Source organism: Pleurodeles waltl, chromosome 6, assembly GCF_031143425.1.
Source record: "Pleurodeles waltl isolate 20211129_DDA chromosome 6, aPleWal1.hap1.20221129, whole genome shotgun sequence".
In the NCBI taxonomy this organism is placed as follows: domain Eukaryota; kingdom Metazoa; phylum Chordata; class Amphibia; order Caudata; family Salamandridae; genus Pleurodeles; species Pleurodeles waltl.
Genome location: NC_090445.1, coordinates 1,601,972,907 through 1,601,989,374, shown reverse-complemented (window position 1 = coordinate 1,601,989,374; position 16,468 = coordinate 1,601,972,907). Strand labels below are relative to the sequence as shown.

The 16,468-nt window shown below is 42.7% G+C and overlaps 1 protein-coding gene across 1 annotated transcript in view; it reads right to left on the bottom strand.

Annotated features, from left to right (window-relative positions):
* UAP1L1 (UDP-N-acetylglucosamine pyrophosphorylase 1 like 1) overlaps window positions 1-16,468 on the bottom strand; it is a 165,999-nt gene that overhangs the window by 119,274 nt on the left and 30,257 nt on the right. Inside the window, exon 2 of the mRNA XM_069241458.1 lies at window positions 1,509-1,713. Coding sequence (XP_069097559.1) covers window positions 1,509-1,713 — 205 coding nt within the window. The remainder of the gene's footprint in view (window positions 1-1,508; window positions 1,714-16,468) is intronic.

Genomic DNA, 16,468 nt, shown 5'->3' with positions numbered 1-16,468 from the left:
TATCCAAGCTCAGAGGTAGTTTAAGTCCAGCAGGAGGAGTGTGAGAGTAGGGGAAGGAGAGAAAAACAAAAGTATGGTGAAAAGCTTAAGAGAGAGGAGTGTATGACAGGTTGCGAGAGAAATGGAGAGAACAGAGCAGAAGGAAAGAAAGGGATAGAGAGTGAGTTTAGGAGGAGACAGAAGCAGTGCAGGAAGGGAGGATTCATGGGTAGATGCACTGAAAAGCCACACAGAAGAGAGTGAGAAGGCAGGCCCAAAAAGAGGTCTGAGAAAGGAGCCAAAAGGCACAGAAAAGAGAGGTTGAGAGGGGGGTTCCAGAGGTAGAGGTATATAAAGCATTGTGGGGGTGGGAGAGATAGTGCCAAGAGAAATATAAAGGATTGCAGGGAGAAAAAGATGCGCACAGACAAGAGGTAAGATGAAAGAGAACAGACAGAAGGTGGCCAGTGCAATAAAAAACAGAAGGCAGTAAGAAAAGGGATCATTTCTGTTTATTCCCTAACCTAAGCACTACGTTCATACAATTTCTCAGTGTTCAACTGTTGTCTCACTACCTGGATTATCAGATATGATGAGGCAGGAAGATTCTGTTCAGGGAAGAATTATTCTCAAAACATCACCGCTGATCCATTATCCACATCAAAATTATTTCACTTTACTTTTTAACCTCCATCAAACCTAAATTGAAGACAAAGCACGTATCATGCCCCTAAGATAGGAGACATCATTTGTTTTATCCAGGTCTTATTGTGAGAAGTGTCAAACTTAAAAAAAAGGCAAACACCTTTCTTCAAAAAGGACAGCTGCACTGTAAGATCTCCACCATGTTAAATTTGGCATGGGTTAATATAGTCAATTGCTGCATTTTAATAAAATAAAGTCAAGGTAATGTCACGTAATGCAAAATTTGAAACGAAATTTTAATTTTACCCATGTAGATTTTATTAGGATTTAAGAGACTAACTAAATAGGATTATAAAGCTGAAACTTTCTCCAACACAATCAGCAAGTATACACAAAAACGGGGGATTCCCATCATAAAAGAATACAATAATGAACACAGAATAGTCCGGAAGAGTTAAACTTCCGCCGTAGCTGTCCCAGGATGTTAGTAGCCAAGACCGCATACAGGGCACTGGCACGACCCGGAAGTCCAAGAGTAGTTGGCCACATACATATATAATGCAGGAAAAAGCATCTGCGGCATTACCATTGCTTGGAAGGAAGAGAGTCATAAATTATGAGAGTTGAGGAGTCGAACAATTAAGGGCAGGGTAAACACGTGCCTGTCATCCTTCAGCTACTTTACAGATTTATAACACTATGTTAAAAGTACCCAGTGTAAAACAAACACCCTGCACCAAAATTGCTAATCCGCAAGTAATATTTGTTTTGCTTATATTTCACCCTTAACTGCAGGTTAATAATAAATAACATAATAGGTTCAGGAGGGACAGCATTAAAGTACATCCTTTAGAGACTCCTGGGAGGAAAACAATAACACCAACCATGGTACTGTACCCCTTGAGCCACATCTCTGACCGGCCAGCTCTTCTACTTTTCGTATCCTCTCTGCCTGGATCTCATACAGCGTCTTTCCACTCGGCAATCCGACGTTGTACATACCCTTGGGGTAAGTTACACCCAAGCGGGTGCCCTGCCCCCCAGCCAAGAGCAGTACTGCCACCTTGCTCTGGGAGATCTTATGGAAACCTTGATAGGAAACAAGCAGGAGGAAATTAGCACAATCAATCACAAGCAGGTCAGTGAACAAAGGTTCAATAGAGACGCTATAGCAATAACCATTTTAAAATAAAGGCTGGAATACATTTAACGTTGCAATTGAACACGCTTGTCAATAAAAGGCACAATTAAACTCTCAAGCGGAGACAAATATTCACCATTTAGTCCAAAATTTCACTGTAAAATGCCCATCTAAAGGAATTGAGCTCTAAACTAGTCTGGGGCAAACAGTGGCACTGGGCATGTTTCCATAAAAAGTATGCTCATTTTATACGAAAAACCACTTGAGAACTGGTTCAAATAAAACGATTTTGTATGGAAGAATATTTCGATTCAATTTGTCAAATTATTCACTGTCATTTGTGGATGAGAGAGGAGGGCACAGGGAAGAGAACTGCGGAACGCTTCAGTGTCTCTATTATTTGGACTTTTGACATTAAGTGTTAACTTATCTGTGCCCTACTGCGACATCGCAGTAATCCTTTGCCCCCAGTACTATGCTGAACTCTCCTACATCACCACCCATAATTCACTACCCACTGTACCATGCTAGGCTATATAAAATGCAGAAACAGCTCTGTGTGTCACAAGCCCGTGATATTAACCTCTTCGCTGCCAGGCCTTTTCCCCCCTCAGGTGGCAGGCCTTTTGTTGGCTATTTGGGGCAGTTCGCGCTTCAGCCATCATAACTTTTCATCCACATAAGCTACCCATGCCAAATTTGCGTTCTTTTTTTCCAACATCCTAGGGATTCTAGAGGTACCCAGAGTTTGTGGGTTCCCCTGGAGGAGACCAAGAAATGGGCCAAAATACAGTGAAAATGTTTTGGTTTTTTTTTAAATGGGAAAAAAGGGCTGCAGAAGAAAGCTTGTGTTTTTTTCCAATGAAAATGGCATTAGCAAATGGTTTACGGTGCTAAAATCACCATCTTCCCAGTTTTCAGGAACAGGCAGACTTGAATCAGAAAACCACACTTTTCAACTTAATTTTGGCGTTTTATAGGGACATACCCCATTTTTACTATTTTTTGTGCTTTCAGCTTCCATCGAGTTAGTGACAGAAATGGGTGTGAAACCAATGCAGCTAAACATTTCTGAAAGGTAGACAAAATTCTAAATTCAGCAAGGGGTCATTTGTGGAGATCCTTCAAGGTTTTCCTACAGAAAGTAACAGCTAAAATAAAATAATATTGAAATTGAGGTAAAAAAAAGAGCCGTTTCTGTACACGTTTTCTTCTATAACTTTTTCCAGCTATGGCAGATTTTTTAAATCAATATATCGTTACGTCTGCTGGGCTCTTCTGGTTGTGGGGATATATAGGGCTTCTAGGTTCATCAAGAACCCTAGGTACCCAGAGGCAATAAAGGAGCTGCACCCTGCAATGGGTTTACATTGTGTACTGGGTATATATACAGCAATTCATTTGGTGAAATATAAAGACTGAAAAATAGTTATCAAGGAAACCTTTGTATTTCCAAAATGGGTATGCGTTTTTGGTCCTGGGCTCAGCAGCCATCTAGGGAAACCTACCAAACCCAGACATTTCTGAAAACTAGACAACCAAGAGAGTCCAGGGAGGTGTGACTTGCGTGGATCCTCCAGTGTTTTCTTACCCAGAATCCTCAGCAAACCTCACATTTAGCTGAAGAAAAAAAAAAAAAATCAATCACATTTTTCCCTCATTTCTGTGTGGGATCACCGAACCGGCACAAATTTCCTACCACCCAACCTTTCCCTCAGCCTCCTGATAAAAATGATACCTCGCTTGAGTAGGTGGGCCAAGTGCCTGTGACAGGGAAGAGCCAAAAACATGTCGAAATTATGGGGGGGAACCAAAGCGGGACCAAAAAGGGCAGTTTGAAGAAAAAAAAAAAAAAGTTTTTAGGCTGACAAGTGAGGCAGAATGTTTATCAGTATAGATGCAACAATGCTGGGTGGTAGGAATTTTGTGGATTCCTGCAGATACCGGAAGGTTCCATCACAAAAATATGGGGAAAATGTGTGATTTCAAGCAAAGTTGGAGGTTTGCAGGGCACTGTGGGTAGGAACATGGTGCGGGGTGCATGTGAAGCACACCACGCTGGCCTCACCCAGATGTCTAGTTATCAGATGTGGCTAGGTCTCATAGATTTTTCTACATGGCAGCGTACCAAAGTCCAAAAAGTGCAGCCCTCACCATTCCAAGTGGGACGATTGAGAGTTAGACAAGCTCTCATGGCCCAAATGTAAAACCAAAACCTGAAATAATCAAATGTCCCCTTGCTTGCTGTGGGTGTTATAGTGTGTGGGGGGAGAGCTGAAAGACTGTTAACCCCTTCAGTTGGGGTGCGGGCATAACCATGCCCATGCTGGTTGGTAGCCACCACCTCACTATTCTTTTTTCCAGTTTCCTGGCATCTAGTAGGCTTTCTGCCCCCTTGACCAAGGGACTGCACCCCCCAAAAAAAAACACACACACACCTATCCCTGGTGCCTAAGTGGTTTCTGACCCCCCTTGGGGCAGATTGGCCTAATAGAAATAGGCCTATCTGCCCCCAAGGGAGGCAGAAATAGCCTAAAATAAATTTGCCCTCCCCAGGGGAGCAACCCTTGCCTAAGGGGTCGCTCCCCATCTGTTAAAAAAAAAAAGCTAGCATCCCACCCCTCCTATCCCCCCGTGGGCTGGGTGCAGGACGAGCTGATCTCGTCCTCGGCACATGGCAACAGTGGCTGAGACCAGTTTGTCCAGGGCACCAAGGGTATAAAATACAAAAAACAAAAAAAAACACAAACGATGACTACTTGTACAGTGAGAAAATTCCTACAGCACAAGATCTTTAAATTCTCATGTTTGTAACCCAGGGGTGTGGAATTTATTAAAATATCTACTTGTCCAGGGGACAGGTTGCTTCTCAAATCTACTTGTCCTTTTAAAAGATCTACTTGTCCCTTTGGTGCCATGTAGTGTGGCGACAAATTATGGCAGCAATCTCATTATGTAAGAGCTCTGATAATAGCGTCTCTGATTATGCCAGGGCTACTACCTTAGTATGGCTTGAATACTTGCAGTTTCAATCCCTACTGTAGCAATTTCCTTATTTTTCCACCTTTCTGCAGATCTGCATACTGGGGCTGGAGGAAGCAGTAAGCAATAGTTCCAGGGCTGGAATGCCTTTGAGTCTGCAAACCTACTAACCTGTATGTTTTAAAGATTTTCACCAGCTTCTCTCTAATATTTTCCCATAATAAGAAAGGTTGGACATTTACTCCTGACAATGGCAGAATTAGAACTTCTTCCAGGGTTGGGAAGAAAGTGGCTGGAGGGAAAATGAACTTGCAAATGCTCAATAGATTTTCACATGAGCAAATCTACACATCGTATTTACCCATGCTAAAATACAGTTCACAAATATTTTATAGGGTTACGACATATACCATGGGTGCACTTTTGTGACTTTCTTTAAGAATTTGGGGCCACATGTCAGTAGGTTCAGATTTGCGACCCGCAAATTGCGAGTCAGAGAGACTCGCAATTGCGAGTCGCAAATCCGAATGTAGGATGGTGTCCCTGACACCATCTGTGATTCGCAAGGGCTTCGCAAATGCCCACCTCATGAATAATCATGAGGTAGGTTGCAATTTGCGACCCCCTTGCGAATGGCGGCCCTCACAGGGATGGTGGCCTGCTGGAGACAGCAGACCACCATGTCTGTGACTGCTTTTTAATAAAGCAGTTTTTTTTGTTTTTTTTTGTAATGCAGTCCGTTTTCCTTAAAGGAAAACGAGATGCATTACAAAAACGAAAAATGAAACGTTTTCGTTTCATTTTTTCAGAGCAGGCAGTGTTCCGCAGGACCAATGCCTGCTCTGAATTTTTTTTTACAGTGACATTCACAATGGGGAAGGGGTCCTATGGGGACCCCTTCCCTTTAGCGAAAGTGTTAGCACCCATTTGAAATGGGTGCAAACTGCGATTGGTTTGCGCCCGCGGTCACAAAACAATCCTACATTGCACTGCGAGTCACAATTAGGAAGGGAACACCCCTTCCTAATTGCGAGTCGCAAACCTGTTTTGCGATTCGGTAACCAGGTTACCGAATCGCAAAACTGAGTTTGTGCATCGCAATGTGCTTTTTGCACGCCGCAAACAGCGAAAGTCGCTGTTTGCGACATGCAAAAAGCTACCTACATGTGGGTGTTGGTCCCTAATTAGGTCTGGTGTTAACAAAACATTTTTTTTTTATTGATCTTCTATTTCTCTCTCTTTCGGCTGGCTTTACTGTGAGCGATCGCATTCTGCTCTTCCACAAGGAGCATATTGGCACACAAAGTAGTTTTGTTCAGTGTCAGGAACTACAGTGGCAATCAGTGACGTAACGAAACTGGAGGGTGCCCCTTTGCAAAGAACATGGAGGAGCCCCCTCTCCAGACTCACTCAGGCCAGGTGCTGTGCTGAAGGGGCCCCCAGGAGGGCGGCTGCGGGGCCTTTGTTATGCCACTGGTGGCAACGTGTGCTTTTAGAGTTCAAAAATGTTTTTGTTTTTTTGCCAGTGTTTGTTACAGTGTTGAGGGCCTGATAGCTCCCACAACAATAAAGTGTTACAAAAGCCATGTCAAAACAAGACACGCATTGATGAAACTAAAAGACTTATAAAAATATGTCAGATCAGTTGGCTTTGTCAGTGTTTGTTTATTTTCATGCTTCCCATAATCGTGTTGAAAATCGTTACACTGATTTTCCATTAGAAATATTTTTGGGAAATACTAGCATGCACCAACATATTTTACTAAATGACACTTCATTTGCATCTAATCAGAAAGCATTCTGGGAGCATTATACATAGTCGCATAGCCTAAACTTTTCAAACATGTGTACACACGTTTTTTTTTTTGAACTGGAACCAACGTCAGTAGTGAAGTGTGACCTTAAAAAATTTATTTACAGCACTCACCCTAATAATGAAGGATTTCAAATAATGAACCATAAATACAAGTTCGAACAGCATTATCTTTTGGAAACACATTACCTCAACTGCAGAGAGTTCCACTCTCTATAAACAGGCAGCCAAAGGGTTAGTGCTGCAGAGGGTTGGGCCTACTTGTCCCAAGGACAAAGTAAACATAAAAACTTGTTGCCCTTGACCCCAAACAAGATGTCCCGGGCGTCGGGCGACTAGGAAAGACACTTCATGGAGATGTTATGAGGACAAAATGTTTGACTCACTCATCAGCTATGGACGTATTCAATATCCGTTAAGGGAAATAATGTTCAAGAGTACAGCACAAGTGCAGACTAGCAAAGATGAATAATTATTTACTGCAGGGATCTACTCCACTGTCTATTCCTTTACCATATCGGGATGTATTGTCCAAATCATATTCTTCCTTATGACAATGTACTTTGATTCACAGCTTCACTCTGATGGAAAAAGCTCCCCTTGCTTCCTGTCTAACTTTCCACCTGATCTTACTATACAAGTCTGCTATAATTCCATGGCGTATGATTATAGAAAGGAGTGACACGGCTGTCAACTCAAAAAAAGACACTGAGTCAGCAAGTCTGGGCCATGAGGAAGGAAGTTCAAGGAAACGAGCCTTTACAGAGCTCAAGTCACTGCAGAACACCAAGGTTCACAGCCATATTCCTAATCCTGTGATTATTCACTTACACATTAACAGAACCCTGCTTAAGACTTTGATCATCTCCGCATAAGGACAGTATCAAGCGACGAGTTTAGAGTTATTGCAGGTATCAATTGTTCTACGACAGATGAAGCTCCTACAAGGAAGTATACCTTGAAAACTGTGCTGGAGATCGTTATATGTACACGTCTCATGTTTGTTTTTAAAGTGTTATACTGCACGCAAGGGCAATACCAAATGTAATCAGTTGATATGTTAGGCTTTTACTGCATTTAAAGGTCTGACAAGGTCTATAATCTAGAACAACAAAACCAGGAAGGAAAACCGAAGCTTGAAATCTCTTCAGTGCAAATATAAACTAACGTCAGTCATTTTGCTTTTTACTTGTTTAATTTGTAATTTTGTTTAGAACCATAATTTAATATTTAAATGAACAAGTTCAACTCGACAGTTTGAACTAAATAAATTATAAAGCTATCCTTCTGAAAACAATGCATGTATTTAATGTCAGAAGAAGAAACCCAAACACTACTAAATTAAAAAAACAAATGGGCAAAATAATAAAAAGGCAGTAAATGTAGCCAAGAACATAAAACTTGCACTATAAACATGCCTTTAATTTTACAGTGTGCTAAGGTCATCAGAATGTCAAACTCTTGAATAAAAAAGTTATCAAGATGACAAATTAGCATTAGCAATGAAATAAGAGGAAGGCAAATGGAGGTTTACCTAAAACAAGGCTTTAAAGCAACTCAGTTCGAAGCTTTTGACCATAACCTAATCAGTCTCTGCTTACACAGAATCACTCAAGCAGGTTACAGGTGAAGGTGACCTTGCTTAAAAGCAGGAGCCACACATTGTTACTAGTAGCGTACTATACTTTGGTGTAATTATAAACAAAACAGGGATATTCACCTCAGGTTTTCATATTTTAATTACATTCCTCATTAAAGTGGGTTCGTAAATTTGTTGTCTTCGAGAGTCTAAATGGTGACTTCTAACTTTGGTGGGCAACAGTTGCTTGGTACCTGCCGAAAAGGGCCACATGGTTGATAGTGAAGATTTGAAGAGACATGAAAAAAAGAAAACAGGAGATAGAAAGCTAGAGCACAAAAGGGTGAAATGGCAGATGGAAGTAAAAGTGGTCCAGGAGACATTAAAATATTCCCAATTTTCACATGTGGATATTACCACACCCAGTTCCAAATGGCGAGGCCCAGGTAGAGACCAAGGCAGACAGGTTCTGAGCATTCCCATTTGTTGGTTTTCCACTAGAAACAGAATGATGGGCTTTGCCAGTCGAGAAATGGGGAACAAGACCCTTCTTCAACGTGGATTAAATTTGGCAAGTGAAACTATATCCTCCCATGGCTGCAGTTCTCCTCTTCTCTAACTTCAGAAACTGTGAAAACTTGTTTTGAAATAAATCTTGTGTCAAGGAAGGATCAGAGAAAGTAGGATGAAAATACATCTTTCTTTGAGGATATACATTTTTAGCTTTCAGTTATTTTTTTAAACACTAGTGAAATTTGCTTTACAAAACAACCTTGGTTCCTAGAACACTGTACATATCTTGCAATGCAAATAATCCCCTCTCCTCTTGATGGATTCCTTTAGTTCATAAACGGCAAATATATTATACTCGAAACAGTACTCTGCCACAATTTGATAAATGTGCTCTTTAAGTTCCTATTAAACCATCAGGGTTTTACAATAAAGTTAAACTACACTGGAAGCAGACAGTACACCAGAGCTCACTGTCCCACTGTTCACTGGAAGAAGGCAGGCTCAAAGTACATGCACATCAAGACTACCAATCAACCTCTATGAAAGGAAGGAACATCAAACATTGGAAAAAAGTCATATCTAACATAATTACCATTTCAACAGTTCCTCGCTTCACAGAAAAAAGGTACCCCCCCCCATGTATGTACTTTAAGGCCTAGGATAAGGGGGAGATGAACTATGAATAAACATGCAAAATCCCACTTCACCTGGCTTTCTTCACATCTGGCCTGAAAACGGCTCAAAACAGTCAGGCCAGAAGTAGTAGTCTTTCAATATTTACATTTATATTGATTTGTCATTTTTTCACTTTAGCATAATCCACATATTTCATAATATTTTGCTTCTTTATACAATTATTAATTCTATACATTACATTCCTGCTTTTTTCTTAAAGCAACCAAAATAAATTCACGGTTTACACATTTTCTTATAACTAAACATATATAATTACATTACACATATGTACTTTTGCCACCCCCTTTCCAATATGACATTTCCACTCGCACCTGCATTTATACTCAAGCATTCATATCTTCACATACACTATACTTCCTGAACCCAGCCAACTCATCACATACACTACAGAATGCAACGGGAAAAGAGATCTCCAATTTCAACTGTTGGTGTGTTGCGGACTAGACGTTCACTGAAAATCATTCAATGCACGTTTTGTTCGAATGAAAAAACCATCTGTCCACCTTCTTCAGGATCATCTTTAGAGAAATGTCAATACTAGTGGATCTATGGGCTGGTATTCTACTAATATATCCCAGGGTTGCGCCAGGTCAAGATTCTATGAAGCGCAAAACCAAGGTACAGCTACCTGCTGCTCTGGGACCCCAGGTCATGATTGCTGTGTAAAACGCTTAAAAGGTTGTCAATACATTCTGTCATACTGTGCACTCCAGGAAGTCATATTTGGAAGAAGAATTTGGGGCCTTGTCTGGGAGCTCAAGACCTGCCACATAGCTTCAGCCGTGCATATATCAGGGAGTTTGATAAGGCTTCAAGAAGGAACAGCCCTCTCCCTTCCAGGAATCCCTCATCAACTTGCCACCAGATGGGTGTCCCTGCGTCTACATGTTATTCTTGACAGAACCCTCACTTTCAGAACCCTTGTACGCTACTCCGTAAGGCTTATTATGATGTAACTTACCAACAGGAAAGGGGAATAAACCTCATAAGCTGGGTACTAGGAGTGACCAGAAACACCATAACCTTTCCAGGCTACCAAGAACTGTCGTTGACCCCTTTTCACATGAGAATCTAAGATTGCCTTTGTAGTGAATCCTAGTTTGTTTTAACGGGATAACAGGAGTTAGCTTAGCCGTCGGCTTGTAAACTCGTGCCCCCGTCACCCAGTGACTTTTAACCTACTTAGCTTGCTCTGTCTTAGTCCATTTAATTATTTATTTCCTTTAAAATGGCGGCCTTGTTTATAGTTAGGCCACTTGTTATGGGTTCTATTATCGGTGTCACTGCGCCAAGGCGTCAAGATCAAGCACGAAAGACAAACATACAGTAGGCATTCACACTTAGGGATTTTCCCTCTCTATACTTTCGAGGGATTGTTGATATTAATTGCGGTCCCAAGCATGCCTGTTATCTATTGTTATGAATAACACTTATGTCGGGGGACCTTGTAGATCTGTATAAATACAACACACTTTTAGACAGATAATCAGAGGGATTCCGACCAGAGGGCATCGCCACCATCGCTGATACCGATGCTGCAGTCATCTTGACACTGACCCAGTCTTCGTGTCCCTGCGGAGTCTGAAATAGAGACCTCATTCCAAGGTAACGAGGGTTGGGGGCTCCTCTCATGGACACGGCTTTGGCAGATTAGGTTTAACGAACCCAGCTCTCCTTGAGGTATTAGGGCTTGTGCCATCTTTTACATATACATATACTTCTTTCATATATTGCATAATGGTGGGGGTCTTTATAAAAATGACTCTCCTCTTCACAATACTGTTGCTTGGTATATTCATTATCCTAATCATTGCAGTTCATGCAACTTATCACAAATTGCAGTTATGTTGAATAAAAACTATTATAACTTTACTGCATCTGTGTTATTGCCTTTGTTTGTATGAGACATAATAAATCTGTGAGAAAAGGGTAATTTCCGTTTAACCACGACAACCCTGAGATATTGTACTTTGAGTCCATGCGTAAGCGACTGCTACAAATCACCTTTGACTATTGTGTTTATGGTGAGGTACTGCTAGTAAGCCGGTAAGGTTTGGACAACAGTTACAACTAGTTGTAGGAAGAGACTTAGTCACCTACAAACGAAAGTACTGTCATCCTGAGACCAGCAGTCTTGCTCAGAGCAAGAGTCCAAACTACGACATGGCGCCACCAACGATGGTGTTTCGGCACTAATTTACGGTTACCCGGACTATCACTGTCTCACAGACAACAGGTACCCTCAGTACCATTATACGGAGACGTCCGTGGTCTTTGGGAGAATCCTCCTCAGCCAAAAAGGTAATACCTGATTAGGCTGTAGGTTGTTCGAGCTCGAACTCACAAAAGGAATAAACTTCCCCTATTTTGGTGTTCCGTTTCTCTAACAACAAATATGGCCAATACCATAGACATTCCTGCAAATGCTAGAAATGCACTTACACAACATTTAATAGCGCATGGCCTTACGGAAGAGGGCGGGGAAGTTACTCTGATTGTAGAAGCAAGTGAAGCCTACCAAACAGAAACATTTTACTGTTGGGTTGCCTTTCCTGAGGCTGACCAACGGACGCACACATTTCACACATATGACATTGCGGACGTACCCGTAAGATACGAAGCATACCAGTATCATGAAATATCGCTCACATATCAAGAACACCAGAACTGGTTTGAAGGCGCCCTACCACATGTACTAAGACGGGTGAGGCTAGGTCCTTTAAGTAATGAGGGACCTACATGGCCTATGTTTGCCACATATACACCTCACCCAAGCATACAGAATCTGCCACTCGCAGATTTACGAATATTATATAATGAATTAGTGGCATTTTATAGACGGTTGGTTCAGTTCGTGATGCGAACATTGAATACTACCCCAGCGCTTCCAGCACTGCCAGTAGCTGGTGGATATCAATTGGCTCCCAGGATTAATCCACAAACAGTGCATACCATTATGGGTAAAGTGCCCACGGAACGGGAGAAAATACCGTTCTGGATTGCCCAGAAAACAAATCAGCTGGAAGCTGTGTTCCCCCATACGGGGCCACAGGACAAACATAGATTGCTCACTATGTGCTTGCCGTTTGGGATGGTTCCCTCGGTGGATGAATGTGCCACTTGGGGTACAGTCTTCGCTGCCGTTTATACTACCACACATGGTACCCCTACACTTGCCAATTTACCGGAAGTGTTAAAACAAATACAAAATGAACATGGGGCCTCACCGGCCCTGGATCTGGGGATGAAATTGATGCGTAACTTTGATGCTGTCTCCTCGATAATACTAAGTAATATTAAAGGGGAAGCAGTGGCACTGGCAATACACCAGCGTCTCCGGGAAACTACAAATGTGGAACAAGAGAGACAGCTGCCAAGAATAATATCTGATACCTATACTAGTATAGGACGGGATGGGCTGGGAGCCAAACCTAAAAAATTGGACATACCGAGTACCACCCACAAGGAAGGTACAAAGCAAGCACAAGAGGGCTCTAAAAAGCGCTGGGACAAACAAAAAGATTTCAAAGATAGGAGAAATAAAAGAGCTGATTCTCCACATCCGGAGTACTCCGAAAGGAGGTATAATCTCAGAAATAGGGATAACATTAGAACTCCAGACAGATATACTGATTCACGTCCTTCTCGTTCCTTTCAGGACGCACCAGATAGACGTAGCGAGAGAGGGGGCCGTCAAGATAGACGTCCGGAATACGTGAAAGAAAAAAAAGACTCGCCGCAGTCTATCATTAAAAAAGAAGAAAAGACTACTCAGCAAAAGCCACAATTTAAAAAGAAGAAGGTGGCAGCACTGACCGCTAAAAATGCCAATAGTATTGAGAACACTGTTGAGGAACAAGAGGTGGGCAGTGACTCTGTTGGACAACGCGGCAGAGGTCACGATATGTCGCCAGAGTCTGAAAGATCATCTGGATGCGACAGCAACTAGCGATTACATTGCAGTTGAGACGGCGGATGGCCGCGTTCTCCCACCCGATCGGGTTTATGATTTAACACTTCAGATAGAGGGAGACGTGGAACGCATTATTAGTGTAATATTCTGGGATGAACTTACTAGTGATATCCTGTTGGCCGAGAGAGACTGGCCACCTGAACATGTCCGCAAGCTCCCACATGGGGAAGATGTCATTTTGCCTTCTTTCTCCGATCTTGTTCCGGAGGCAGACAAACAAGCCTATGCTGCTGAATGGGCTTTAGCGCAGGCACCTGCATTATACCGTAATCATGTAGGATGGGACAAGGACTCTCCTTGTCATGTTATTCCCGTTCGGTCTACACCACACCCGCAGCCACAATACCCTGTTAAACATGAAGCAAAAGCTCCAGTGACGGAGATACTGTCACAACTTGAATATCAGGGAGTAATTGAGCCCTGTACATCGGCAATGAATAATCCGCTATTTCCCGTTGCGAAACCTGATCATTCATATAGAATAGTGGTTGATTATAGGCAATTGAATAGTCATGCACGCACTTCTGCTATAAAAAATTCACACAGCACAGCTCTGATTAATAATATAGTGTGTAAAAAATACAAAACTACATTGGATATCTCTAATGGATTTTTCTGCCAGAATTTAGCACATGAAAGTAGAGACCTAAGTGCATTTTCCTTTGGTTCTCAGAAACGCTTTTGTCGTTTACCCCAAGGTTATAAAACAGCCCAGGACTGTTTTCGGCCCGTGTCACATCAATCTTGCACGAGCTTGATTCCGAGGTATTATCCTATGTGGATGATATCTATCTCACTGATGACACCCTTGACATTCATCTTGCAAGGGTCGATCGGATAATTCTGGGATTTGCTGCCTACGGATATAAATATAATTTTAAGAAAAGCAGAATTGCCTTTCTTAGTGTATTGTTCCTGGGATATGAGCTATCAAACGAGGGGAAGAGCCTGGCCCCGCACTTCCTAGAAAAGTGTGCTCAGCTACAGCCTCCGAACACGCTAAAGAAATTGCAGTCATTACTGGGTTTCTTTAATTTTGGCAGAACATACATTCCTGATTATGCTGAACGCGTCAAGCCACTATATGACTTAATTCAGCCCAATTATTCTAGCAGACGATGGACAATTGAACACACACACATCCTAAGGGACATACGAGACATGCTGGAAGCTAGACACTTGTACACACGGGACAATAAAACGAATTTGGTCATCAGAATAATAGCTGGTGCCCTAGGATTTACCTATGTCACCTTTAATGAGGATGACACAGTGCCAATAGCATACAAATCACATTTGTACTCCAATGCAGAGAAACGTTTTGCTCCTACTGAAAAAATTCTGACGGCAGTTCAGATGGCCGTCATAAAGGAGAGACCGCTTGCCCAGGGGAAACGCATTGTTGTTGTCTCCCCGGTTCCGGCCTTAGAGGCTGTCACTAAAGCAAGCGTTCCAAACGCTAAGGCATTGCATCCACGCTGGATTCAGTGGGCAACGTCTCTGACCGCCACTGATGTTGATTATGTGTTTGACCCAAGACTTCAGACACAGGAATTTCTCCAGTATGAACAGGAGTACCCCGCTCCCTTACACATATTGCCAATAGACAGTTATGATACAATCATTTATACTGACGGATCGGCACAACCGGCTGTGGGTACTAAACATCAATACTCGGCAGCTTGCGCAGCCGTGTGCGGGGTAATGGAAGACGGAGTTTTCCATCCTCATAATACCTACTCTCAGACCTTAGGGGACTGCACAGCCCAGTTGGCCGAGCTTAAGGCTCTTCTTCTAGCGCTCGAACATTCAGAGCCAGGAACACAGACTTTGATTGTCTGTGATTCGTATTACTGCGTCCAGTCATACAATGAATACCTTAATCATTGGAAACTGAACGGGTTTAGAGATTCTAAAGGGAACACCATTAAACACAAAATGTTGTGGGGAAGGGTGGCTGATCTTAAGGATAAGCTGCCATGTGTCCATGTAGCTCATACATTAGGGCACCAACGTGTAGGAATACATGTTGCCGGTAATACATTGGCTGACGAAGCAGCCAAAGCATCAGTAGCTACGGCTTCTGTGGCTGCAGTGACTCGTTCTCGGACGAGGTGGGATAATGAAATACTGATTGCCGTTAAAGCCTCGGCTGCAGGCAGGACACTTCCGAAAGGATACCCTACGAACTATACCTATCATATCAGTGCACAGAATGTTGCTTTTGCAACAATTCCTGATGTTGGTGATCGAGTGATCCCAAATGAAGACCAAAGATTGGAACTAATTACAGCTGCACATGAGGGTGTCGCTTCTGCACATGCTGGTATACAGGCCACTATCACCATTCTACAACAACGGTACTGGTGGCCTGGTCTATGCAGACGGACTAAACAGTATGTCCTTTGGTGTGACATTTGTCAGCAGATTAAGGGCTCGAATATCAGACGCCCTCCGCAGACATCTCTCTTAGTGTCAGACAAACCACTCCATTGTGTGTACCTGTACCATTGTGGTCCTTTGCAACCTGATGGTGCATACAAATACATTTTAGTGGCTGTAGATTCCTGTTCTAGATTCCTGTGGGTATGGCCACAGCGGTCGGCTGACGCCCGGACTGTTATAAAAGATTTGCTAATCTTTATCGGTACATATGCGGTTGCAGCATTCCATTCGGACCAGGTCCCTGCATTTGCCTCTAAGGCTTTCAGGGACACCATGAGGACGATGGGTGTTGAACTCCATTACTCCTCACCATACCATCCCGAGGGAAATTCGGTCGTGGAGAGGCGGAATCGTGATCTAAAGCAGTCCTTAACAGCTCGAGTATTAGGTTCAGGCCGCAGTTGGTTACATCACCTATATGGGGTCCAGAGAGCACTGAATAATCTGCCAAGACGGTCCTTGGGGGGAAAGTCTCCATATGAGGTTCTCTTTGGGACAACTATGTATGTTCCCGATCTTGATGCCCCTGGTATGGTGGCAGCAGAAACACTGTTTGACATAAAAGAATGTCTCGCTGTTTTACAGGAGCTTCAACAATTCCGTGATGATAAATCTTCTGCAAGTGCTGCCACCTTGGGAATAAGGGACTTGGCGAAAACTTCGACTGGCTGGATTCCTAACGTTGGGGATCTGGTTCGTGAG